This window comes from Panthera pardus, unplaced genomic scaffold (genome assembly GCF_024362965.1).
Source record: "Panthera pardus isolate Hobbes unplaced genomic scaffold, ASM2436296v1 HiC_scaffold_2, whole genome shotgun sequence".
Lineage (NCBI taxonomy): Eukaryota > Metazoa > Chordata > Mammalia > Carnivora > Felidae > Panthera > Panthera pardus.
The window spans coordinates 30,760,308-30,787,856 of NW_026526765.1; the positions used below are offsets into that span (position 1 = coordinate 30,760,308).

At 43.3% G+C, this 27,549-nt stretch overlaps 1 protein-coding gene across 2 annotated transcripts in view; it reads left to right on the plus strand.

Moving 5' to 3' along the window:
- The window catches only part of EGFLAM (EGF like, fibronectin type III and laminin G domains), a 178,575-nt gene that overhangs the window by 62,215 nt on the left and 88,811 nt on the right, over positions 1-27,549 (plus strand). For both annotated transcript variants that reach the window (XM_019464217.2, XM_019464218.2), the window contains exons 3-6: positions 586-669; positions 3,751-3,777; positions 11,568-11,685; positions 12,950-13,085. In XM_019464217.2, the coding sequence (XP_019319762.2) occupies positions 586-669; positions 3,751-3,777; positions 11,568-11,685; positions 12,950-13,085 (365 nt within the window). The remainder of the gene's footprint in view (positions 1-585; positions 670-3,750; positions 3,778-11,567; positions 11,686-12,949; positions 13,086-27,549) is intronic.

Sequence of the window (27,549 nt, forward strand, 5' to 3'; positions counted from 1 at the left end):
AGTTAGGAGATTTCAGATAAATGTTTAGAGTTCTGAAATCTCTGGGGACATCCAGAGAGCTGGCCACACTGGGGACCACATTCCTATGGGGCTCCAAGCCCCCTGGAGCTGGGCTGCCCACTTGAGGTCAAACGGAAGCTCCCCCAGTAACGCCAGGACCTGCATCTCCCTACTGCCTCCCTTTCTCACTCACACACACACACACACACACACACACACACACACACACAGGTCCTCATCCCATCGGCTTCTTAAAGCAGAGAGATGTGTTTCTGAAGTCATGTTGTATCCAAAGTGGGAAGATGGAAGATTGCCTGAGAAAGTCGTGGTTTGGGGAAAAATAGTAGGAGCTGGGTCCAGCCCTCTCTATCCCATTTCACTAATACGTGTCTCCCTTCTGGCTTCTGAGTTTGCAAGCCCGGCCAGGTCAAGCTGATGTTTGTTGCCTCAGAACAGGTGTCTGTGAGGAGAGGCGGTGCCCCTCAGAACCCACTGTTGTTGTGAGTGGAGTTAGAACCCCAGAACCTTGATCTGGTAGAGGAGTGCTGGCCCTACTCTCACCCTGGACGTCTGTGTCTTTTCCAGGTCTTCTACTCCGAGGTCGGCGTAGATAAATCCCTGCAGGAGCGGTCCCATAGTGTGCCACTCAGCCAGGACATCCCTGCCCTTGTGAGTATCTCCATCATGGCAGCTCCCACAAAGACACAGCTGCGGTTGGCATTTCAGCGATATCCAGAAGGATTTCTAATCGTGTGTGTGTGCATGCGCATGCTGTATATGTAATAATAATAACCGTTTGTATAGTCCCCTGGAATTTACAAATGTCTTTCATGCACATTCCCTCGCCACACGCATCTATATCTCCAGAAAGGCAGCGGTATGAAGAAAGTTCTGGCATAAACACTTCCATCCTGGACTCAACCCATCCCATTCGTCATGTGAGAAAACAGCCACCTTACAGCTGTTTCCCCCCTTTTTGTCTTCATAAAGTTCGATTCCATTTTTTAAAAAAATCCCAGTAAAGCTTTATAAATAAATATGACACATTTGTATCTTCCCTTGCAGCCTGGAGACACAATGCAGAAGAAAATGATGTAATTTGAAATGTATATTCCAACGGTCCAAGTTGTTTATTTTTCTTGTCAAGCTCGGCAGGCACCCTGTCCTTCCACTAACCAATTGTTGGCTCTCCATCTATTTCTTTTCTCTCTGCTGTCAAGGTCTCTCTGGGTGAATTTTTCTGCCTTAGGCATGTTCTGTTTTCTTTCCTCCACTCTCTGCCTCCTTCCCCATTCTACTACAATTATCCTACAGGCTAGAGCCTTTTGAATTGCTCTGCAAGCAGTTAGCACCAGTGCCCAGAAGATTGCTGTAATGGGGGCCGTGGTGCTGGGGTTGTTTGTAAGTCCTACTTAGTAAGTGTTCGCAAGGCTGGTGTGTGGAAAACCTATTTGTCGCCGGGAAGAAGTGGCTGTCACTCATTGGGCCTCTGTTACCTGCCAGGCACTATTCCTCATGCTTTATATTCATTTTTCCATTTCTTATTCACAACTATCTATGACCTCATTTTACTGACAAGGACACTGAGACTCAGGTGAAATAATTTCCCCGAAATCGTAACATTAGTGAGTAACAGAGTCAACCGTAAACCCAGGGCAGGCTGACTTCAGAGTCCTGCTCTGGCTGTTGGCTGTTTTTTTACCAAAGCTCTTCAAAAAGAAGAGATGCACATTTGCAGCTTGCTTGTCCTTTGCACGGTAGGCTTTTAGTCTCAGACTTTTGCTTCAGCTTTCCTCATTTGCCCCAGAAGCCCTCCATCCCAACTGCTATGGTTTTATCTTAAAAGGGGAGATTGGCTTAGCCCATGACGGAAGCCACCAGTAGAGGTTCTATCTCACCTCGGCAGCACTGGAACTTTCAACAAGCATCTGGACCCCACCAAGGAGCCAGCAATGTCCCCAGCCACCAGCCTTCTATCTTGCAGGGGAGTGTGGCTCACTGCTCTGCCTACACCACAGTCCAGGCAGCAAGGGTACAGCGCTGGTGACAGGTGTCTGGGTATCTGGATGGTGCCTCTGGAATCCAGTCCCTGACCCATCACATGGAGCTGGGCTGGACACTGGCATCTCTGGGGAGGTCACTGCAGTGCATACATGAAGGAGAGAGGCAGGAGGGAAATAGGCACCCTGGGCTTCCAGACATCCTTCTGGCACTTACAGGTTGAGTAACTTCGGCCGGAGTCGCCTCATCTGACTAACCCTTTCCTTTCTCCCACAAAAGGGCTATAATTGTTGTGAGTTCCAAATACAATGGTGTACGTAAACACCTTTGGTGGGCGGACGCCTGGGTGGCTCAGTCGGTTAAGTGTCTGACTTCAGCTCAGGTCACGATCTCACCGTCTGTGAGTTCAAGCCCTGCATCAGGCTCTTTGCCGACAGCTCAGAGCCTGGAGCCTGCTTCAGATTCTGTGTCTCCCTCTCTCTCTGCCCCTCCCCCGCCTGCACTCTGTCTCTCTCTCTCTCTCAAAAATAAAAACCTTTGGTGTTAAAAAAAAAAAAAAAAAGCCTTTGGTGTTAAAATGTAAAGCCAGGTACATGTTAATGATCATTCGTGATGATCATTGCCTTTATGTTAAATATGATCTGTTTGTTAATTACATCCCGGCATCAGAGTGTGCTATCAAATTATACCTTGCTGATTTCAACAAACTTTCATAGCTGCTACTGTACACCCAGCATAGGACAACACAGACCCCCTTTTCTCGGCAGCTTTCGGTCCTCTGGGAAAATCACATTCTTACTGATACACAGTTGGAGAGCAACATAAGACCGGATGTGATGAACATGCTTAATAGACAGACTGAAGTTTTGAAGAGGGAAGATTTAGTATAAAAACAAGTGGTCAAAGTAGGTGCTGAGAATTGAAGCAGGGACAGTTTCTGGAAGGCAGACGAGAGGGAGGTGCACTGAAGTCAAAGGGAATGGTTTGAACCAAGAGGACAAGTTTGTGTGTGTGTACAGGCCCGTGTGCTTGTGTGTTTAGGTAGGGAGGTGGGGGGAGGCGCAGAATATACAGAATGGGAAGAGAAATAATGCCTAGACGTACAGGCAGTGAGTCAGGAAGAGGGGAGGGGTCTGGTATAGCAGAGTGATTCTGGGTTCAGAGACTTGCCTTCCAATGCTGTATTACAACAAGCTAACCTTACTGGATCTCAGTTCCCTCATGGACAAAACGGGGATCCACATAATAACTGTATTATAGGGAGTGTATCTGTGGTTCCCAAACTGTGTGCCAGGGTGTCCAGGGCTCTGCACCAACCTCTCAGGGATACTGTGGATTGTCTCAACTTTTCAAGGGAAAGGGCAACATCTGTGTGAACTACCAATGCCAAGTTGTTTGGGTGTAACTACCGAACAAATGGAACACTTAGGCATTTCTTTGGCCTGAGAGGTGCTGTAAAAATATTACTGAGACAGCAAAGGTGCTGTGAACATAGAAAGTTTGGGAACCTCTGTACCGTATCGTATCAGCCTGTAGCACAAGGATGCGGTGATTGCCAAATAAGGTCATGGGCGGAGAGCCCTCAGTACCACAGCGCTCATGGAACAAGAACCGAGTGAGCGGTCAAGGGAGTTCAGATGGGAAGATGTGTGTTTGCTGCCCTTGGCTGTCTGTAGAAGAGGCTTCATTTTAGACCTGTAAGTTTTGCTTTCCTTTCATGTTGTTTTGTTTGTTTTTTTTCCTCTGCAGGGACAATCCGATCGTCAGGTGATTTTTGTAAGTATGCTTTGGAAAGGTTATACCCTTGCCCCAACCCAGGATTCAGGGGGTCTCTTTTCATCAAAATGTTGATTTTCCTGCATCTCGGTCATACTGATTAAGGCCCAAGGGAGAGTGCTTAGCTCCAGTGTAAGCAGGGACCACAGAGCATACTAGATGAATGTTCGATCATTTAGAAAGAAGTCGCTTTTATTCTCCTATGTGTTGCTTCATCTCACGTGGCAGAGTAAGGTTAAGAGGAACATTTTTAAAGGTTGAAGTAATTTAAGCTCTGTTCCAAGACTAGGTGAGCAAGACTGAAAAGGAGAGGAGGTGTTTAAACTAGCGAGCATCGCTGTGGAGGTGCTTCCCCTCACCCATCTTTTCCCTTCTCCTTTCCTCGCTGCCTCTAGTGATTCCAGACCTTCCCAGTACGTCAGGACCAGGTCACCTAAAACTGCTTGGCTTGCTGGATTTAATGCCAAACAGAAGATCAGGTTGGCCACTGATCGTATCCTCTGATAATCTGCCTACATGGAGGATTCTGATTTGGTTAGCATTTGACGCTTAGAAGAACAACTTGCAGGTTCCAACCTGGAAAAATAAGTAGTAAAATAAACCAGGGCAATCTGGTCCTTTTTAGGGTTAGAAGTGGAAATGAATGCTTAAACTGGTGGGCTCCACACTTTCGGATCATGCATACGATCGGTTGAAAAATATTTGAGTGAGTGTGTGTGTGTGTGTGTGTGTGTGTGTGTGTGTGTGTGTGTGTATGGTTATAAATTATACACATGCTACTCTACTAATAAATTATGTACATTGTAAAGTTCCACAGGATTTAAAGGAGGAAATAAAAATAGAAAGTGCTTTTCTTCTGTCATCCCAGGACATTGTCTTATTCACCCAGGGAGATACACTATCACCCTGCTTTGGAGTCCACTGGTCTGGTTGACCCACGATAGTGATTGCACTTGGGTCTTATCCCAGGATGCAGAGAGAAGACGTAGGCAAGAATCATGAGACTTGCATGGAGTCCCAGCTCCTTCCTTCACCAGAGCAAGGGTAATCTTAGGCAAGGTTACTGAACCCCTCTGGATCTAATCTCTCTTTGACTGTAAAATGAAGGGGTGGCCTAGTAATGGTTCCCAACTGGGAGTTTCTTAGTTCTTATGGGGCAAATGGGCCTAAGTGTGGGCATTTTAGTGGACAAGCTTCAGGGATGCTGCTTTCCTGCGGTTCACAGGACGGACCCATACAAGGAAGATGTGTTCAGTCCCAAAGTCAATGCTGCCCTTTCTGTGAAACCCTGGAAGATACTTTCTAGCTTTCTGTGACCTCTAAGGGAATAGAATCCCCCAGTTTTTCCCTCCACTCTGGCCTGCATAGCTTTCATCAGGGCCATTGGAAAAATAATGTTTGGAAGATAGCATTTTTCTGTTTCTCTGGTGCTCCCATGTCATGATGCTAGATATTCTCAACTTCTACCAAGGCAACCAAGGCCGAGCCTTGACTTGTAAAGTCAACTGTGAAGCTGCACCCAAGGTTACTACCTACCAACAAGGTAATTTTAGAGCAATCGTAGTATTTTAGTGTTGAAACTTTGGCCCAGAGAGGTTAAGTGGCATCTCCAAGATTGCAAAGCTATTTGGTAGCAGAACCAGGGTCTCCTGGCTCCTGGTCCAGTGCTCTCCCACTTTGTGCTTTCTTCCAGCAATGCTCACTGGATTCCTTTATGGAATAGTAGCTACCTGTCTGGACCAGTAAATGAAAAAACATAGAGCTTCATTTCTGGAAACAAATGACCTGGGTTTCCAGCCATAGGAGAAAAGTATGGTATGGAAGGGGGTAAAGATAGAATCTGAAATCAGGGTCAGAGATTTAAGTTCAGAGCCATTCAGCATGGTTTTGTCATCGCAAAGCAAGAAGTATTCAGTTAAGAATAGTCCCATCTTTTCAGGGGCTCCTTGTACATAGCAATCCAGATTATTTTTGTACATTGGGTCAGGTATTAATTAGGATAAAAATCTAACAGTTCAAAATCCCAAGATAATAGTGATTCTAACAAGATGTGCATTCATGTTTCCTTCAGGATATAACCTGTCTGGATATAACCAGTTCTGGTGGCTTCTCTCCATCAGAGACCCAGAATCCTTCCATCTCATTGTTCTGCCAACCCCTTTGGCCCTCCTTCCCGTGGTCCAAATTGGCTCACTGATAACATCCACATTCTAGCCACTAGATGAGGAAACGAAGAAAGGGTACACAGCCCTTCCTATTAAGGGATAACTCAGAAATTGCCCTCATTATTTTAACTCAAATTCTATTGGACAGACTTTAGCCACATGGCCACAGCTAGATGCAAAAGATGCTGGGAAATGTAATCCTTGAGTGGTGATGGGCCAACTGATATACAGGGGTTCTATTATAAGAAAGGAGAAAATGGATATGAGGAAACAGTCATCCCTGTCACAGACTGTGAATAGAGGAATGGCACTGGTAAAGCAGATGTGGGTAAGGCAGCTGGACATCTGAAAAACAGAATAATAGCCTGAAAATTTGATATGCTATGTTTGAGAGTTGGGCAGTTAGAAGCATATTAAATTATGGTATGTATGAGGGAAACCAGACCCATTGTTGTTCTATATGTCATTGAGCTTTCTTCTTGGGCTCAGTGAACTAACTAGCCTTGTTTTTTTCTGTCAGAGATGTGAATTCTCTGATCTCATGACAACCATTGGGGTTGCTGAGAAGACAAGGGAGGCAGCTTTTGGAAGGGGTTTTGCATTTCAGAAAGGGCTAGACAAACACAAAGCAGGGTTTTTTGCAACAAAGCATCCAGCCTTGCCTCCTCACCCCCCAAAAAGGGTGTGGGAAGGGGGCAGTGAGGACTGCTGAATTCACTCTGGACTCTACTCCAAGAAGGCAATTTCCCTCACTGTCTTTCACCGTCTTGTATAGAAATAAAAGCCAAGGGAGATAAGCATTTTGACTTATTCTCAAACTTCCACAAGGCAAAAAACAAAACACTTTGTTTTTCTACTTCAGAAAGTGCATATACAGCATCTTATCTAATTTGATGCAAATCATTATAAGACATTTAAGGATGGACATAGAAAGATTTGTGGATTTCTGTGGTATTTTCATAAAGAATCCAAGGGTTATCACTAGTCAGAATATAGTGAGAGGTTTCATTTGGGACGATTTATGTCAGAGGAAGAAGTGATGGTTAAATCACTGAGTCCAGCTCCTCTTTCTGTGGCCCCAGCTCCTCAGTGCCCTTGACCCTCACTCCCTCCTGCCAACTAACCAGCTAGTCAAAACAGGAAAGACACAGGAAAAGACTGGAAAAAGTTGGCTTCTGGGAGGGCCACCTTCTATCTATCTATCTATCTATCTATCTATCTATCATACACTCGGGCTAAAGGTAGGACTACTCTTCCATATATAAAAAACAGTTTGTTTTTCAAGCTACATAAGCAACTTCTACAAGTCTAATGTCTTTTGGTTTTCAATGATAAGTTAAAAATTTTTGGTACATAAACTTTTGTGCAGTAATCTGGTCTTCAGTGTTTCTGCTAAGTATTTTTTATTGATTTACATATATTTAAGGGGCAACTGGGTGGCTCAGTCGGTTGGGCATCTGACTTCGGCTCAGGTCATGATCTCACAGTTGGTGAGTTTGAGTCCCACATCGGGCTCTGTGCTGACAGCTTGGAGCCTGGAGCCTGCTTTGGATTCTGTATCTTCCTCTCTCTTTCTCTCTCTACCCCTCCCCCCCACTCTCTCTCTCTCTCCCTCTTTCTCTCAAAAATAAATAAACATTAAAAAAATTTAAATATATTTAATATTTTTTGTACATGTATTACCGAGTTAGAACTTAGCTTTGGAGTCAAACAAAGTGGAATTCAAATCCCCACTTTGTCACTTAATAAATTCATGTCCTTGAGCAAATCATTAACTTTTCAGAGATTCTGTTTTCTCCCTTATAAATGAAAATAAGAGTGCTGTCTCTCACATATGACTGAAGGAAGATTTAAATCAGGCTATGTGTTCCTGGAACAGAGAAAACACACAATAATACATGCTAATTGTAGTTGTATTTGGTATTGGCTCATAGCTAATATCTTTAATAATCTATAACGACACCACTCCTCTCATATGTCATATAGCATATAGACTCCATGGGAGAAAAGGATCCTAAAGCAAAAGGCTGTGAGGGTATTGGCTTGAAAGTGTATTTTTTACTGTCATAGGAATAGCCTAGTCATGGCCTATAAGAGAATGAGAAGCCTTATATCCACTTGGTACCACCAGTCCTTTAATTTCTGACTGGCCATGGACCCAGGGGACAGATAGTGGAACTAGGGTGCACAGATGCAGAGAATTAGGGCAGAAAGGGGGCTTTGGAGCGAGGTCCATATGTTCAGCCACGACCCCTTGTATAGCTGCATGTAGGCTGGCGGGGTCAGAGTGGAAGGGAGAGGAAGATTGGAGACAGAAACCTTCAGGGAGGCTGGAGAAATGGCCCAGGTAAGGATTCAGAGGAAGTGGAAGAAGGGAGCAGATCTGAAAGGCATGTGGAGGTGGCTGGGAGGAAGTAGGTAAGAGGAAGTCAGCCTTGTTGCTGGAGTTGCTAACTCCAGGGACTGGGACAGAGGTACTGGGACGGAGGATTCAGTAGTAGAAGCTGGTTCTTGATGAGGTAATCTGCTTGTATTGGACACCTTGATTTGATTTCTTTCATTCATTCGCTTTTCCTTCATTCATTTATTCATTCATAAAAAAGCATTGCTCGAGTATTTGCTACCTGTCTGGTAAAACTATTCTAAGCTTTAGGTTCCCAGAGGACTAAGGACTTGCTCCTTCCCTCAAGTGGGTGGGGAGGAGGTGACAAATAAACAGACAATTACAATCTAAGGTGAGTGGTGCTAAGATTGAGGTACACCAAGGACGCCAGGGAAGCACAGAGGAGGGGGGCCTAACCAGACTGGAGGCTGGGGGTCAGAGAAATGAGGTAATGTCTCAGCTGAACTGAGTCATGAAGGATGAGCAGGGGTGAACCAGGCAAGAGTGGAGAGAAGGGCATTTCATGTGGAGGGAGCAGCAGGTTCAAAGGCCCAGAGGCAAGGAATTGAATGGCATAAATTTGTGCCCTGCCAAGTTCTGAAGTATGCCTGGAATACAGAATGCAAGGAAGGGAAGAGGCATGAGATGATGCTGGAAGGATGAACAGGGGGACACACTGGTCTATTCTAAGGGGATTTTTAAATGGGAAGTGAGAGGCTCAGATTTGACGTTTAGGAACATAACCGTAGCAGGTGGAGTCTACGCTGGTGATGGAGGCAGCGTGGGTAGCAGGGAAAATTGAACCCCCTGTCAAAATTATGAGGACTTGTGCTTAAGTGGCCATGAGGATAGATCGAAATAGATTCCAGTGATGTGAAAGAGTCCTGGTGCCTGTGTTGGTAACTGACTGAATGGTGGTTAGAGAGGAGGGGTGAACACAAAGGGGCAAGTGTCAAGAACTTGTGGTTTGGGTAATGAGGAGAGAGAGCACAAGAGGGGAGGCAGTTTCTTATTTGGTTTTCAGTAGCAGGAGGAGGAACGATTAGTTGAGCTTTGGTTATGTCGAACTTGAGTGGCTTGGTGTTGTTGGGTAGAGATGTCCTAGAGACGGTCACAAACCCATGTCTGGACATCAAGAGGCAGGTCAGAACTGAGAGGCAGATTTGGAAGATGTCAAGTGAAGGTGGTGCTAGAAGCTAAGGACGTAGTAGATGAGCTGCCCCAAGCAAGACTACAGAGTGAGAGGGCAAGATGGTGAGGGGTGAGGCCCTGAGAAGGACCAACACGTACGGGGCAAGCAGAGAGTGGGGAGTGGGTGGAGAATATTGAGAAGGAGCAATGAGAGAAGTAGAAGGAGACCAAGAAGGAGCCAAGAAGGCTTCCAAGGGAACCAAGAAATTTAAGAAGCAAGGATAAGCAACAGTATTGAAAGGTGCAAAAAGTCATGCATGGAGAGTCATTTCCATTGGATTTACTACAGAGTTATGTAGTAACTTTGGTAAGAGCATCTCAATAGGTTTATAGTGTAGAGAGGCCTGGTGAGGAGTGAATCGGAGGAGAGAAAGTGGAGGTAACCCCTGCCCCTGTAGAGAGGAGGTGGGTGTATGCGTGCTGACCATTTTTAAGGTGGGAGAGATGAACACAGTAAATAGAGAAGGACCAGGGAGGTAAGAGAGGGGAAGGAGTTATGGAAGGTGGACAATGGATATAATTCAGAGCACAGGGGAGGAGCCAAGCCCTGGACCAGGGGTTCCTACACCAGGCTGCCCATTAGCCTGAGCTGAGGGCTTTAAACTGCCCACCAGAGCCCAGCCTTCCATGGACTCTGATGTAGGTAGTCTGGAGTGGAGTCCAGGCACTGGTAATTTTTAGCGATTCTAACGTGCACTCAAAGTTAAGAACTACTGTAGTACGTCTTCGGTAACTATTTGTTGAATGCTTTAAAAGTTTTTTTGATCAGTGGGTGAATTCTCCTTAGCAACAGTGAAGAAGGTTTGGTCATCTGCAGAAGAGGTTACGAGGAAACACAAGGCAGGATCCCTGCTCTCAAGTCGCTGACAATCCCATGGGAGAAATAGTAGCACATGGTTTGTAGTAGAGGAAAGTACTAGATTAGTGGCACAACAGTCGGTAGGGTAAGATCAGGTCGGTGGTCAGGAGTAATGGGGAAGATTTGGGTCTCAGAGAAGTGTTGGAGCCTAGCTACGCAGAGAAGAGCAAGGGCCCCACGCACTCAAGTCAGCAGCCATTACCACCGTTTCTTGAGGACGGCTTCGGTTCCAGCCACTTTACACACATTATCCCAAGTAGTATAGTTCTGCAGGATTGTTATATATCATCTCCATTTTATAGAGGAAGAAGCTGAGGCTCAGGGGATGTGACATCAAGGCCACGGCTAGGAATAAGTGGCAGGATCAGGATTCAAGCCCAGGACTCGTTGATTCCAAAGCCGGTGTCCTTTCCGCTACAGTGTGCTGGGACCCGTGAGACCCAGACTCCCACTTACTGTGCAGCACTGTAGTCCCAGGGACATACTGCTTTTGTCAAAGCCTAAAGTGGAGTGAGTGTTCTTCAGCTGGGGCTTTCTGGTCAGGGCCATTTGTGTAGGTGAAGTTCATATATGCCCTTCATCAATGTGGGGTCCCTGGACCAGCAGCAGCATTTGGAGACTTCTTAGAAATGAACATTTTCAGGCCCCTTCCCAGAGGTACTGAGTCAGAAACCCTGGGGGGTGGGGTGGGGGCCAGACCCAACGATTTAAGCCTTCTTAGAGATTCTGATGCCCTTTAAAATTTGAGAACCAAACTTGGAGTCCCCACTTTAGTACAAATCAAGACGTCAGTTTGCTGTTGTGGCTAGTCTCTCAACATCTGTGTCGTGTAAGTGGGGAGAGAAAACTGGTGGGTTCCGACCCTCAAAAAGATTGTTACCTCGATTTTAGCAGCCCAGTACTCTGATCAAAGAACTCAAATGTTAAAAGTCATATCTGATAGGGAGAATGAGTCTTAGTTCTAGAACAGTGTATAGATTCCAGTAAAGGGTAATTCTCTAGTTGTGGGAAATATGTGATGGTGTTTTCCTTTCTGCAAATTTTAAAACTTGGCCAACCCTAGAGACAGCAAAAGGGTCTCTGTCCCCTGTGGTTTCACAGGGGCCTTGAGATGCAGCCCTCATGGAAATTGTCTGGTTTGCTCTACTAGGACTTCTGGTCATTGACACATTTCCCGTTTGGTCATTGACAGGAGGAAGTGATCGGAGACTTGAAACCAGGCACTGAATATCGAGTGAGTGTAGCAGCTTACAGCCAGACTGGCAAAGGACGGCTTAGCTCTCCTCGGCACGTTACTACTTTGCCCCAAGGTAAAATGGGTTCAATTCATTAAGATTAGGAAAGCGATGGGTGCTATTCATTCATTCCTTCCTTCCGTATGTATCAATGAGGACCTACTGTGTACCAGGCACCATGCTGGGCTCTGGCGGTGAACAAAACTAGGCACAGCCTTTGCCCTCTCAGAACTCAGTGAGGTGGGTGAAGACATTACCTAGTTAACGTGTAGTCACAGATTGTGGTAAATGCTGTAAGAATGTACAAATGGAGACCCCATGTAGGGGTGAGGTAAGAATTCTCTGGGGAGGTGACTGCTAAGTGAAGGTCTGACCAGTAAGTGGGAATCAGAAAGGGGAGGAAGGACAGTGGGAGAAGAGATTTACAGGCAAAGGGAACCCATCAAAGGCTCATTGATGCGGCACCTTGCTGGACAATGGGGGACAAAGGTTACTCAATCATCATTGCTCACAAGCTCATTGTGGAGGGAGAGGCAAATGATAGGTGAGTAGATCCAGGGCATCTGAGGTCTGCGCAAAGGGCTCTGGAGCACTCAGGAGGGAGCACCTCCCCTACTCCAGGGATCAGGGAGGGTTTTAGAAAGATCCATATTTTGGGCCCGAACTTTGAAAACTACATAAGATCCTGCTAGCAAGAGAAGACAGGAAAAAATGTTTCTGGCATAAGCAGTAGTGTAAACAAAGGCCGAGAGATGTGAAAGTCTAGATATGAAGAGTAATAGCAGTTACCTTGGGGTGATAGGATCATGGGTGACTCTTACATCTTTACCCATGATGGTATTTCCCAAATGTCCTACCTTTAGGATGCATTCTGATGGTCAAGGCAAAACACACACACAACATACACACACACACACACACACACACACACACACACACACAGAAGAACTGAATGTAAGTGACAGCAATGCTCTGCATTCAATTTTCCTTGCAGGTATCAATTCCAACCTGCAAACAGAAATGAAAGGTTACCAGGAGGTGGGAGTGTGGTTGAGGGTTTTAAAGGGTACACTCCATTGTGTGTCCCGGGGCCAGGGGTCCGGACGTAATTTAGTTGGATTTTCAGCCAGGGGGCTGGGGATAGAAGGGAAGACCAACTTTTAGTATCTCAAACCTTACATGGTGAATCCAGTTGTGATTATTTTTTGTGTTTGGTTTGGATTTTGAGGCTGTTCTGAACAGAGATCTTTAGGCAATGGGAAGCACAAGCTTTTTATATATTAAACATCCCCAGCAGCAAAGACCACCGCCAACTCTAGGTGTTTGCTGTCCCACCTAGATTCCTGCCTGCCTCCATCAGCACCCCAGCAGCCACATGTCACTGTGGTCTCTGATTCTGAGGTAGCCCTCTCTTGGAAACCTGGAAAGAGCGAAGGAAGCTCCCCAATTCAGTACTATTCTGTGGAATTCATCAGGTAAGTGTGTGTGTCACATTTAAAAGCCATATGTATTGACCTTGGGTATTCCAAGCGCGATAGGATGCTACATGGAGAGCCGTCTCTGCTGTCTGTGTATTTAAGAGATGACAAAGGCTTGAAGACCTGCATTTTTACTCGGCCCTTGGGCCAGCACCTGTCCCCACTCCTCTTTGGAGCTGGGTCATCTGGTAAACCCATCTGCACTCACCGTACCTCCGCCTCATTTCCCCTTCACAGTCAGGACTATCTTAAGCTCTGAAAACTCCCAAGGCATCATTTGCCAACAAGCCTGCCTGCATTTTCACTCTTGAAACCCGCCTCCCTGGCTTTGCAACATTGCATCTGAAATAAATACCTGATGGTGATTTTTCTTGAGGGAGGGGGGAGAAACATCGATAAGTCATTGTTTCCTTCACATCCTGATTTGCTGTGGGGCCGGTTTCTTGGTTCAGTTTCAGTTTTTTTCTCTCGTCTGCCTCTCCAGTTCTTGTTATTCAGCTTTATCAGAGGGTACAAGAGTGACAAGAAATTCTTCCGAAAGCTTACAGATGTAAAAACATGGATTCTCAATGCTGCTATGTAGTTTTAAGCAAAAATAAGTAAAACTAAACCAAACAAAAACAATGTGCATGCGCTCCCCCCACCCCCACACACACCAAGCAAAAAGAATTCCTAATCTAAGGTCCTTTCTCTGACTCCAGTAACAGCTGGAGTGTGAACTGAGCACCTGGCTGATGGAAACGTCTGCATAGTTAGTATTCTCTACATTAAAGGCGGGATTTGTCTAAAGCCTGCTGCTTCCTAATTCATAAAGGGACTAGTTCAGCACCTCATTCCTGAGGCTTTCTGACGCTGGGACAGATGATTCTGGCAAGATTTGATTAGCTCTGCTCTGTGGCTTGACTTCCTCGCCTATTCCTTGGTAGTGAAAAATAGATACTTGTTTCTTCAGAGAAGCACTCTGCACGGAGTCCCTTTAATGCCTGAGGACAGAGCTGGTTTCAGGCAGGACTTATTGACTTGCAAGTGGCAGAAGCCTGGAAGAAGACGAGGCAGTTCTGTGTTGACTCCTGTGACTCTAAAGTCCGGTGGAAAATCCAGATTCAGGGAAGATGTGATCTGTTCCAGAGCAGCCATTTGTCTCCGTCCATCTCTGTGCTATGCTTTCCCCTGTATTGGCTTCATTTTCAAGAAGGCTTTTCTGATGTGGCAAGACGGCCACCAGGCACTGAAGACTTGCCACCCACTAGCGTAGCTCCCCACAGGAAAAGAGTGGTCATTTCTCAGTGGACCCACTCGAGTCTCAGTGTTCACCTTAGTTGGCCAGGGTTGGGTTCCTCTCCATTCTCTGAGCCAGTCACTGTGGCCAGGGAGGAGGCTACCCTAATTGGGCAAACATTTGTCATATTCTGAGCTCTGGAACTGGTGGGTCATTCGCACCTGAAGTACACGGATGGAGAGAGTTCGGAAGGGTTGGCTCCTCAAAGGAAAATTGTGGTGCTATTAATGAAAGAGGGAAGAAGAGATCCTGAGAAAATTAGAGGAAGGAAACGACGCCCACTGCAAAGTTCCAGACTGATGCTCATCATTGAGGATAATCGGCAAACCTGCTGTTGAACAAATTTGGTAGGCAAAGCTGGAATAGAAGAGATTCTAATGCTCATTCCAAGAGTAAACATGAAACACTGAAAGTCCTAAAACTTCGGCTTGCTCATTTGTAAAACTTGGGCTGAATCTTAACATTTCTGATTCACATTCATTCGTGATGCATTTCTGTCTAGCACACCCAAAGCAAAATGTAGTACTTTGAAATTTGGGGAAATGCAATTTTTTTTTTTTTTCCCGCTAGCCCAGCAGACTGTCTGTATAACCACCAGCAAAGATGATGGCTACCATTTATTTTTAATTGTGAGCTAAAACATGTATTTTTAAAACTTTTTTTAAGTCTGGCATATTGACAAAAGGTAGACATTGCAGCTTCTTAACTTGTGTGCACAACTGAAAGTGGACGATGAAAGTGATTCGCTGGGGTTCGAACCAGAAGAACCGGAAGAGAGCCCTGCCTCCACTACCTGCCGGCCAGGAGGCCCTGCGCTGATCACTTGCAGCCCTGATACTTCAGTCCCTCTTGTAGTTTGGGCTCCCCCGCAGGATAGCCTGGTACAAGGGCTAGAGTGCAAGTGGTTTATTTTATTTGGAAACAGGAATGAGAAAGTGGAAAGGGTGAGACAGGGAAGGAGGATGTATAACTATGTCGCTGAAGTCACTTCTAGAGGTAGCAGGGGCTTCTATGGAGGTTTGATCCCACTGAGCACTCTTTGCAGTATGCAGAATCCCTCTCAAAGGACAGGAGCCATTTACCCACCGGCTTCCGTTCTCCTCTCTTGATTGAGGGTTTCCTTCAGGGGCATAACTTCCCATATTTCTAGGCTCTGCCAGCATGTAGATTAAGGACAAGGATCTCAGGATAGAAGAAGGTGTGATATGAGCACAGCAGGTGATTGAGGTTGGATCCTGGTCTATAAGGCAAATCTGAGCTCACATGAAACTTTCCACCCCCAGCTGCTGCTGCAATCAGGAGTGGGACAAAGGGAGGTGACTTGGAGCCCCAGACGTTGACTGCCAGTCCTTATCTGCAATTAGATGGGTGAAAACCTTCCAGCCTTACAGTGGGTGGTCAGGAGGATCAACTGAAATCACATATGAGAGGGAACTTTGTAGATATTAAAACCTACAAAAGTGTAAGATATATATGGGTGTTATGTACCTACATGTAATAATTATACTTCGTCACCAACAAAAATGCATTCTAACATTGAAAACAGTCTCTAACGTTTGAGGGCTCAGGCCCCCAATTTTTATGTACACGCATTTAAAAATTATATACCATTCTAACAACTCTTAATTTTTTAAAAAAAATCTATTTATATTGACCAGTATAACTTTACCATGTTTTCTGAAAAGCTAACTTTGAATTTAAAACTCTTGGACATCTTGGAGTTTCAAATGGAACATGGCAGAATGGGGAGAGCTGACCCCTATTCCCAGCCCCTATACTAGGAATTCTGCCTCTCTGTTTTCTTCCCGAATATGTAGCTTTGGTCAAATGATTTTATCTCAGAACCTCCACTTCCTCGTATGTGATATCAAGCTGATGTAATTCTCATTGGAAAATTGTTGGTTACTGTCTTCATAAAGTGTTTCGCAGATATTGAATATCTGTTAGTTTCCTTCCCTCCACACTACTACTTCTTTTTGACAAAGAAAGAAGTTGAGACTCAATTGCTTAAGCTGCTTTGCCAAGGTAAAATGACTGGTTGGGAACAGAATCAAAATTGGAAGTCTCCTGACTTCCAGCTCAGTACTCTTGTGAAGCCCTATATCCCTTTCATGTCTGTGATCCACCTTCAGAAATGGAAGCATAGGGGCGCCTGGGTGGCTCAGTCGGTTGAGCGTCCGACTTCGGCTCAGGTCATGATCTCACAGCTCGTGAGTTCGAGCCCCACGTCGGGCGGGCTCTGTGCTGACAGCTCAGAGCCTGGAGCCTGCTTCTGCTTCTATGTCTCCCTCTCTCTCTGCCCCTAACCCACTCGCATTCTGTCTCTGTCTCTCTCAAAAAAATAAACATTAAAAACTAAAAAATAAAAAAAGAAATGGAAGCATAGACTCAGCCCGCCCAGAGCCCTGCTGGTAAGGATACATGAAGCCTCATCGTAGGCTGCTGTTTGCTGTTGTTCTAGAAAGAAAGCTTTCACAGCTTCTCGTGGTATTTAATGTTTGGCTGCAGAAAAAATCCCCATATCCACTTGTAAACGTCTCAGAGTCTATCCCATTACACGTGAGTGCTCAAGGATAACGTTTAGAGAGAGCTTTTCTGAGGGCTAAATCAGAAACTGCAATTAGCATGAGAAGCTTCTGGGAGTCTTTAGTCATCATTCTATTTTCCCCAGAAAGGTCTGCTTCATTTTAATATTAAATTCTTTTTTGCCCAGATACCTCCTGTGTACAGAAACACCTGTGACAGGTCTTTAGTTTCTTGTTATATCCAAGAGGGAGGCCTTTGGCAAGCCAAGACTAGGAAATTGTAGAAATCAGTTCACCGCCGGAGGTTATCCTCAGATTTCAACCACCTTAATGTGAAATTCTCTTCCCAGTCCTGTCCCTGGAAGAACAGCTTCTCCTCCATCTCTCTGCCTTGGTAGGCACTTCTACATCAGTTGGTCTTCTTAGTCGATGAGGATAATGATATTAAAGGCTTTGTTAAGAAATAATAGCCTAGGGGCCCCTGGGTGGCTCAGTCGGTTATCTGACTTCAGCTCAGGTCATGATCTTGCGGTTCGAGAGTTCAAGCCCCGTGTTGGGCTCTGTGCTGACAGCTCAGAGCCTGGAGCCTGCTTTGGATCCTGTGTCTCCCTCTCTCTCTCTGCCCCTTCCCTGCTCATGCTCTGTCTCTCTCTCTCTCTCAAAGATAAATAAACATTAAAAAAATTTTAAAAAGAAGTAGTGTAAAACCTTTTTAAAAATGATTTAACTGGCTGATAAAAGCTTAACCTGAGGAATTACACTAGACCAGAGTCTGGGGGTACTGACTGCTTACTTGCTAGTTTGGGTGATATTTCAGGTAGACACTGTATATTTATGATGCTGTCTTGAGTCATGGGCTTAGGACCAAGCAAAATTTTGTTTCTCATCCGGCTTCCACCTCCTTAAAATGAAAGACATCCTTAGGGTGACCACCCTGAAGGGGTGCTCTCAGTGTCTTAGTCTCTGGTTCAGGCAAGATGAAGCTTTTCGTTGAGAGTAATCTGATCTCCCCCAGAGTTGGCCTGGGGGCTATTTATTTGCTTCCTCACTAACAGTAGATTTTTTATTTTAGTGTAGAAAAAAATGTGAAGAGGCCGATTCTAAGTAAGCCTAGGCTGTAACATATTTTGCAATGTTTTTCAAACGTTTACCTGCTTTTTTAAAACAGAAAAGCCATGCATTTGAGGTGAAGGAGAAGTTTTTTTTTTTCTAAAGTGATACTGAAAATTTCTTTGGAGGCAGCAGTCCCTACTGTTTATTAAAATAAGAACCAAGCATAAATATAGCTACCTATGTTTTGAAATATTTTAGCTATAAATATCTGAGCAGTTTTCCTCCTGCCTAAGAATTTCCCCAGGGTAAGTGCCTTTCTCATAAGCAAAAAATATATACTATGGTGGCAATGAAAACTAAAGGCCTAGAAAAATATTCCCTATCTCTGATGTTCCATTTGGGGTGCCATGACCCACATATGCTATCTATCAGGTTGGTTACAGGTGAAAAACAGTTTTCATTTAACTTAAGTATAGTTTTTCTACAAGTGTGACCTGATGGGCTAAAATTGCTTGAGTTTTGCATTGACAGTTGCTGGAAAGGGTAGATTAGAGCTTTCAGTGGCTGTTTACTTTTTGAGTTTTAATTTTAATTCCAGTATAGTTACCATGCAGTGTTATATTAGGTGTAGGTATACCATATAGAAGTTCAACATTTCCACACAGCACCTAGTGCTCACGATGACAAGTGCACTCCTTAATCCCCATCACCTGTTTCACCCATCCCCCCATTCACCTCCCCTCTGGTAACCCTCAGTTTGTTCTCTATAGTTAAGAGTCTGTTTCTTGGTTTGCCTCTCATTCTCTCTTTTCTCCCCTTGCTTGTTTGTTTTGTTTCTTAAATTCCACATATAAATGATAGTGGCTGTTTTTAATTTAAAACAAAAGTCCACACTGGCTTATTTGGGGTACATGTGAAAGTTCAAAATATTTCTGTGTATGTATTAAGGACGCTGGTCAAGAACTGTTGATCTCAATCTCAGCCCAAGACAGTTATCCTAATAAATGAGAAAAAGCAATGCTTGCCCTCTTTTCCCTTTCACACCTTTCTGCTCAAATACTTCCCTGGTCTCTTGCAGATGCCTTCCATAATAAGACTTGCAAAATTCATCTTCACACAGGGCTGCTTCTAAGCCGATTGCAATGCCTACCTATTGGTTTCGCGTGAGAATCTTAAGGTCATACACACTTGGGTGGGTTTTTTAAATTATTGTACAAATTGATATTTTTGTCAAAGCCATCTGTCTTTCCATCCTATCAAAAACTCTTCCTTAATCTGCGAGTAACAAATGAATTTAATTAGTTTGCTCGCAGGAAGTTACCTTGTAAAGGCTGTTACTAAAATAAAGATGAAATCTGGGATTCAGAATAGAAGCTCAATGGATTATGGATTTTCCTTGAATAGTTTTAAGGGATGATGTGATTTGACTCATGGTCAAGGTCACGGCCTATGAAGGTTAAAGTTTCTCATTCAGAATTGAGACTTTAGAGAACAAACGGAGGGGAGGTGGGTGGGGAAGGTGTGTGAAAATGGTGACAGGGATTAAGGAGTGCACTTGTTGTGATGAGTACCTGGTGTTGTGTAGAAGTGTTGAATCACTCTATTGTACACCTGAAGCTGATTTAACACTGTACGGTAACTATACTGGAATTAAAATAAAAATTTTAAAAAAATTTTAACGTTTATTCATTTTTGAGAGAGAGAGAGACAGACAGAACGTAAGCGGAGGAGGGGCAGAGAGCAAAGGAGACAGAGTCTGAAGCAGGCTCCAGGCTCTGAGCTGTCAGCACAGATCCTGACATGGGGCTTGAACTCATCATCTGTGAGATCATGACCTGAGCTGAAGTTGGTCACTTAACCAACTGAGCTGCCCAGGAGCTCCTAAAAGAAAAACGTAATAAAAAAAAGAATTGAGACTTCTAGTCTGATACTTGGTTTCATCTTTCAAGTTAGAGTTTGTTCAAATGTAGAATCAGAAGACATAGCCCAGAGCTGGCCTCTCTAATCCTGGGCATGAGTTGCTCAATTCTAATTCTTAGCTTCCTTGTGTATAAATAAGGCTGGACCATCTGCCCTCTAGAACCCAGTGACCCTGGTTTGCTGTCCTCGTGACAAAGGTGAGGCAGTACAGACTGGAAGTTTAATGCATAGGCTTTGGGGCTAGCTCCCTGGTCCAACCCTTCCCTCCACCACTTTTAAGCTGTGTCATCTTAGGTAGATTATTTAACTTCTCTTTGTCTCAGACAGAGGAATAAGGATAACAATCTATTTACCTCATGGAGTTGTTTACATGAGTTGATGCACATGAAATGTACAGAACAGCTCCTGGCTCCCAAATGTGCTCAGTCAATGGGAGGAACCATTGCTATGGTGACTTTGGGGATAGATCTCTTCTGCTCTCGTACAGAGCCATGTTCTTTCCTGGCTAGAAGTCTTTATGTTTGCTGTTCTCAGCCAGGATAGTTCTTCTACCTCTTTGCCTAGCTATCTCTTGTTCAGCCTTCAGGACCCCTGCTTAAATACCACCTTGTCCAGGAAGCCTTCCTTGAAACCCTGCCCCCTCCCCAGACTAGGTTAGATACACCTGTAACATTTACTTGCAACACTCAACACACTTGCAGTTAATTACTTGTTCAAGGTCTTCCTCACCAGGACATGAGGGCAACATCTTGACGTGTTCCCCTTTGTAGAATATAACACCTAGCATGGGGTAAACATACCATGTGTCAAATAGGTGCTGATGAACATTTGGACATGACAGTCACAGGATTGAACCTAGAGAATGCCAAAACTAGCTGGAACCTCGTATGAGCTCCTCAACCTCTCTGAGCCTTATTTCCCTCCACTGTAAAGTAAGGATGACAATAACAGCTACCTCAGGAGGCTTGTGAATATGAAAAGCTGTGTGTACCATACTTAGAGAAGTGGCTTGTAGAAGATTTTTCGTGTGTTGGAAATGGAAATGTGTTGGCACATGAGCCACAGGGGTTCAATGAACCCTTTACCACTAATCTCAGAGGCCAGTAACCAACGATCTACCTTACCAACTGCAGAAGTGTAAGCCAGGCAAAACCCACCTGGGATCTTCACACACCTCTGCCTCCTCTTTCCCCCCAACCCCAAGTTGGGGTTTTGCTTTGTTTGCTCATCATAAGAGGAATACCAGTAGATGGCAAAGCTTATACCTCATGTATAAGACTAACTGGAAGTTCCCATTGTTATTTTATTTCATGTTGAATGATAACCTGTGTTTTGGAGCTCTTCATAAGATGGAAGTGAATTGCCAACTTTTTGTGTAGCATTTCACTAGAATTTATAGCAATAATTAGGCAAATGGCTACAATATTTAACAGTGATGTAGTCCTTGTGTTGGTTTTCTTGGCCCCAAAAGTATAAAGCTTAAAATATTTAAAGAATTGTTCCTATACAGTTGATTAATTTGGGGAAGAATGGGGGAAAAAAACAAACAAAAAAATCTTCCTTTCTTTTCAAGCAAGTATTTAGGAAGTTGTGCTGTTTAAGTATAAGCCTTCCTTACCACCACCACTAGAATCAGAAAGAAGCAAGAATGGGCTTGCTTTGATGTCAGCTGAGATTTCATATTAACAAGTGATGCTTCACAAAAAATTCCTTTTTCTTATCTTTAGTTTCTAAGTAAAAAATCATCTTAGAACCACCTTCTAGGCTGGTGCCTGATCTCAGACATTCTGGTAGCCAGAAAGTTCCTCCACTTAGGGTCAAATGGAAGGGTTGTTCTAAATGTTTTTGCAGAAGTCTGACTTAGAGTTCTACAAATTGATCCTTTAAAGATTCCATCCCTCCTACCATGAGCTATCCTGATGTAATCCCTGGTCAGATTGATGTGAGCTCACATAAATTGAATTCTGGTGTAACAGCATTGGGAGACATTTGTAAACTATAAATGAAAGCATGCTCTCCAGTTGCCCTGCCTGGGACAAATTGCCAGCTGAGTTTATCATTACCCCCATTGTATCTATCTGTTTGTCATTTGGTTGAATTGAACCAATTCATAATTAAAGAAAGAGGCTGGGGTGCCTGGGTGGCTCAGTCGGTTAAGCGGCCGACTTCGGCTCAGGTCATGATCTCGCGGTCCGTGAGTTCGAGCCCCGCGTCGGGCTCTGTGCTGACAGCTCAGAACCTGGAGCCTGTTTCAGATTCTGTGTCTCCCTCTCTCTCTGACCCTCCCCCGTTCATGCTCTGTCTCTCTCTGTCTCAAAAATAAATAAAAATTAAAAAAAAAAAAATAAAGAAAGAGGCTGAAAGCTGAAGGTCAAATAATACATTTTTTTTTAACTATGACTACTTAGTAGTTTAGGATTTTCCTCTGCAATTCATTCTAGTGTAGAACAAATCCTGCATAAAACTAGTCTGTAAAATGGACAGAGAATCAGAGGCTCTTCTGAGTGTGAGGTTTTCTCTTACCCCTGGATAATCTATGGGATCATGTCTCTTCTCTTGGAGTAAGATGCTTAACCTGTAGCCTATAGATCCCCAAGGGGTCCATAGATAGATAGAATTCAAGGGGGTCCCTGGATCTTGGTTGGACAAAAATTACATTCTTAGTTTTATCAACTGAAATTTAATGTCCTTCAAATAGGAATGTAGTCAACAAACTACAGTGGTATTAGCAATTCCCGTGGCTTTGCCACTAATAGAATCACAGGTATGTTATTTTGTCCCTTTACAACTGTTGTACATATCTCATAATACCAGTAATGCTTATCACTACTTTGAAACAATTATAGTTATTTAATCCATCACTAGGCATCATTATTTAATGTACTAATAAAGAAGTACATATATTACCATAATCGTAACATTTTTTTGTTTAGATCATTGTTTTCAGTATAACTGGTGTCTTTTTGCAATCCTAAGGATTTTTTATTTGATGCATTTAAAAATATTCTGAGAAGGGTTCATAGATCTTCCTCAGACTGTTGAAGTGGTACAAAGTTAGAGACTGTTGTCTCAGATCAGAGGTTGGCAAAGTTTTTTTTCACAGGGTCAGTAAATATTTTGTGCTTTCCCACCTATATGGCCTCTGTCTCAACTACACAATTCTGCCATTGGAACAAGAAAGCAGTCATGGACAATAACTAAACAAATGATCATGGTTGGGTCCCAATAAAACTTTATTTTTTTAAATTTTTTTGTATATTTTTTTTATTCTGATACTAACCAATTGTCAGTTAAGGACAATTGGCCTTTTATTTATTTTTTTTTAATATGAAATTTATTGTCAAATTGGTTTCCGTACAACACCCAGTGCTCATCCCAACAGGTGCCCTCCCACACCCCCAATAAAACTTTATTTACAATACCTTGTAGCCGGCTAAAGTTTTCCAACCCCTGATTTAGGACATCTTGTTATTCTTACAGTCAAATTTTGAAGGTATTTCAATTCAGCTTAGCCAGTCTTTATCAGATACTTACTACGTGCATATGTTCATCCAAACATGTATGGATTGAGTATCTTTTATGTGCAAAGTGTGCACAAGAGATTTAGGGGTCAAACAGCAACTGCCCCTGCTTGGACAATCCAGTGGGGAAGGCAGACGAGACCATAGTCCAAGTGGGGAGTGTTGCAGGCAGGAGTGGGGCCCAGGGGCCCAGAGGAATACCAGCTTGACATCTAACTCAGTTTTGAAGGAGTCTGGGAAGGCTTCTTACAGGAGCAAAGAAGGACACATCTGTGATAACCAGGCAAAGAGGAAGGAAGACACAGCATGAAAAGAGTCAGGCTAGAAGAAGCTACTTGAGTGATGGCTTGGAGGCAAGAAGATGTTCCTGGAATTGCTTAGAAAATCTGAAGCTTTATGAAGCAAGAGATAAGGCTAGATGGCTAAGAGCAAGAAAGGGTCAGAGCAAAACAGGCATAATAACAGAGCTCATGTTTGTCCTGAAGGGAATAGGGAGCAATGGAGAGTGTTAAGCAGGAAAGGAACATATAGTCTGTCCCTTCAGATCTTTTGAAGGATCATGAAGACATTCCAAGGAACACAGAGATGAGTAAGGCAATCAGCATGCTTAATGAGCACATAGCCTGGCAGGAAAGACAGAAATATAAAATAACATTAGAGGGTGGTATAATCGAAACAAAACAGAGAACGTAGGGGAAGGGAAGGAAAAATAAGATAAAAACAGAGAGAGGCATACCATAAGAGATGCTTAACAATAGGGAACAAACTGAGTGTTGCTGGGGGGAAGGTGGGCAGGGGAGGGATGGGCTAAATGTGTGATGGGCATTAAAGAGGGCACTTGTGATGAGCACTGGGTGTTATATGTAAATGATGAATCACTAAATTCTACTCCTGAAACCACTACTACACTATATGTTAACTAACTTGAATTTACATAAAAACTCGGAAGAAAAAAAAAAGAAATGGGTAAATTGTGATAAAAAAATTTAATGGTATGAATGATACTGTCTTCTCTATTACTAAAGAAAAACATTAATGGGGTGCCTGGGTGGCTTAGTCAGTTGAGTGTCAGACTCTTGATTTTGGCTCAGATTATGATCCCCAGGTCATGAGATTGAGCCCGGCATCCGGTCCACACTAAGCATGAAGTCTGCTTGAGATACTCTCTCCCTTTCTCTCCCTCTGCCCCTCTCCCACTTATGCATGCGCTCTCTCTCTCACAGATAAGTAGATCAATAATCATTAAACTCATATAAGAAATGAAAAAAAAAGAAGTTAGTATAATTGGTGTAATATTAGCACTAGATTTAAGGCATGGGAGAATCTTGAGGAGAGTTCTGTTTCTGAGGTGAAGCTGAGAAGGAATAATATGAAGGAAAATATTTAGGAAGGGAGACTCCAAGTAATCCAAGGTTCTCCCCAAAACATTATCTGATGTTGAGGGAAGGAGGCCACACATGTCTCTCGTTTGCTATAATTAGGCTTTCGGTCCACTCCCTCTCAGACCAGTAGAGTGGCCTCTACTGTCAAGGCCATTCTGGATGTTCTGCTGAATCCCCTAGAGGACTGTTTTCTGCACCAACAAATTCCGTTCTCAGAAGTGTTTCCCTAGCAGAATTTAACCGTTCTTAGCCCAGTTTCCTAGTTAAGGTCTGAAGCACACGTGAGCGGCCCTCCTCAGCCCAGCCCCAACTTTCTAGAAGAGAAAGGGTTCTCAAACTGTGAGTAGTTACTCATTAGAAGGTAGTGGGAGCAGTTGAGGCGTCCCGAACAAGAGTTTTTCACAAGTGAAATAGAACAGAAGAGAGACTATCAGAAGGTATCACACAGAGTAAAACTAGGAATTATTTTATGAAATGTTTGCTTCAGTGTTGTGTTTTGGCGTATGTGTGGCGTGTAGAGGGTCACACTGTCCAATGTAGGTCTTCCTGGGGGTCATTCAAAGACTTTGTAGAGCTCGACATATCTAGAGCATTATTTGGAGTTTAATAGGCTTTGTTTGCCACCTGTGGGACATTTGATTAAACTATAAGCCATAGATTTCTTTCCACGACTGACAAAATCTGCTTTCTTTAATCATAGAATTTTAGAGTTGAAAGCTCCATCCAAAGTATTCGAGGGAAAAAAAAAAACAACCTTTTTGTCCAGTGTTTTTCAAATTATGGGTCACCACACTTCAGTGGGTGGTAAGATTGATTTAGTGGATTCTTACCAGTATAAAAAAAAAAAAAAAAAAGGAAAATAACAGATAGAAAAGAAAATAGCAAAGTGAATAGAGTAAGGATAAATATTTTCCTTGAAACTTCTCTTCAGTTTTGTGCTCATGTGCATACATACATATAGGTATAAGTGTATTGCATTACTATGCATAAATGTATTTGTTACCGTGACCCTACATCAGAGTTACTAAACAAAGTCCAACCTCCTGTTCAGAAAGGCACTTGTTACATCCCTGATTGATGGCCATCCAACGTCTGCTTCAACATAGCCATTGATGCAGAATTCAATTTTTCTGAGGCATCTGGCTCCATTGTCCACCATTCCTAAGCCATTAAGGGTTTTCCTTGTAATGTCCTGCCATTGACCTCCCTGTCAGGAACCACTGGTTCTCCTAGTCCAATATGGACAACATGGAGGCAAATTTACCGTCTTCCTTTGACAACAGTCTGTCTCTCACCTAAAGACACTGTCCTATGCTATTTCAAGCCAAGCGGTAGCAGCCCTTTGAACTCTGCCTCAGGAGGAGATGAGTCCAGAGCACCTTCTGCTGAGCGATCGGCCTAGAAGACCACATCTCCCCAGGATATGGGTGCTGAGCTGGTCAACAGCACGTTGTCCAGAGAATTCATATTGAGTTTGTGACCAATTTTTAAAGCCCAGTTTTATGCCCTCTGCCTTCCCCATAGATTTTTGCCATCCCAGGTTTTCTCTATCTTTATATCTGTGCCGGTGGCTTTTTAAGAAGACCTAACATAAGATTTTACATTTATCATTTGAGTTGGCTTTGCCTTATGTTTCTGTATGTGGGGATCATTTTGATATTTTATTCTGTCATGCATCTTATTTTGTAAGGCCACTTCCCAGGCAACTATTTGCATTTCCTAAAATTCTTCTGATTATTTTAGATTTTCTTCTCACTTTTATTGAGGTGTGATTGGCAAATAAAAATTGTATATATTTAGATTGTACCGTGTGATTTTGCGAAGGTATACAATGTGAGGATTTAATATGTATATACATTTGTGTAATAATGGCCACAATCAGGTTAATTAACACATCTGTTACTCCATATAGTTACCTTTGTGTGTGTGGGGTGAGAACAGTTAAGATTTACTCTCTCGGCAAATTTCAAGAATACAATACAGTATTATTGACTATAATCACCACACTGTTCTGTAAGATTCCCAGAACCTTTTCATCTTAAAGCTGACAGTTCATATTCTTTAACCAACCTCTTGTATTTCCCACACCTCCAGACCTTAGCAACCAACGTTCACCTCTCTGGTTCTTTGAGTTCAACTTTTTTAGATTCCATATATAAAAGTGAGATCATACAATATTTGTCTTTCTCCTTCTGCCTGATTTCATTTAACATAATGTCCTCGTTTCATCTGTGCTCCTGCAAATGGCAGAATTTTCTTCTCATGGCTGAATAATACTTCATTATATATAACTAAATATATACATAAACACACACACACACACACACCACATCAAAGGCAATAATGTTTTAGTGGTTCAGCTTTATCAAGTCTTTCAAAAACATTCAAAAATAGTTGTTGCTCTATATTTTACTCCTATTTCACAAGTTTATATATTACATTAAATAACATAATTACAATAACAAACACAAAAGTCATCAATAGGTTTTGGAATAAACACAACTGACTCTTGACAAGCCAATAGCTGACTTAGTGGGAACAAATGAAGATCACGGTTAATTTGACAGGTTGGTTAGTAGAGGTTGATAAGGAAAGCTTTTGACTATGTATGATCTGCACAAAGGTGCCGTATATTCATTCACTTACTTTTGGCTCGTGTTTTTGTATGTCATACCCATTTTTTGTATAGATTGATTGCTCATTCATTACTGGGAGCCATATATTTACTGTCTTGGGATATTCCGCATTGTATTTTGCATGTAACTAGTACGTAATACCGTC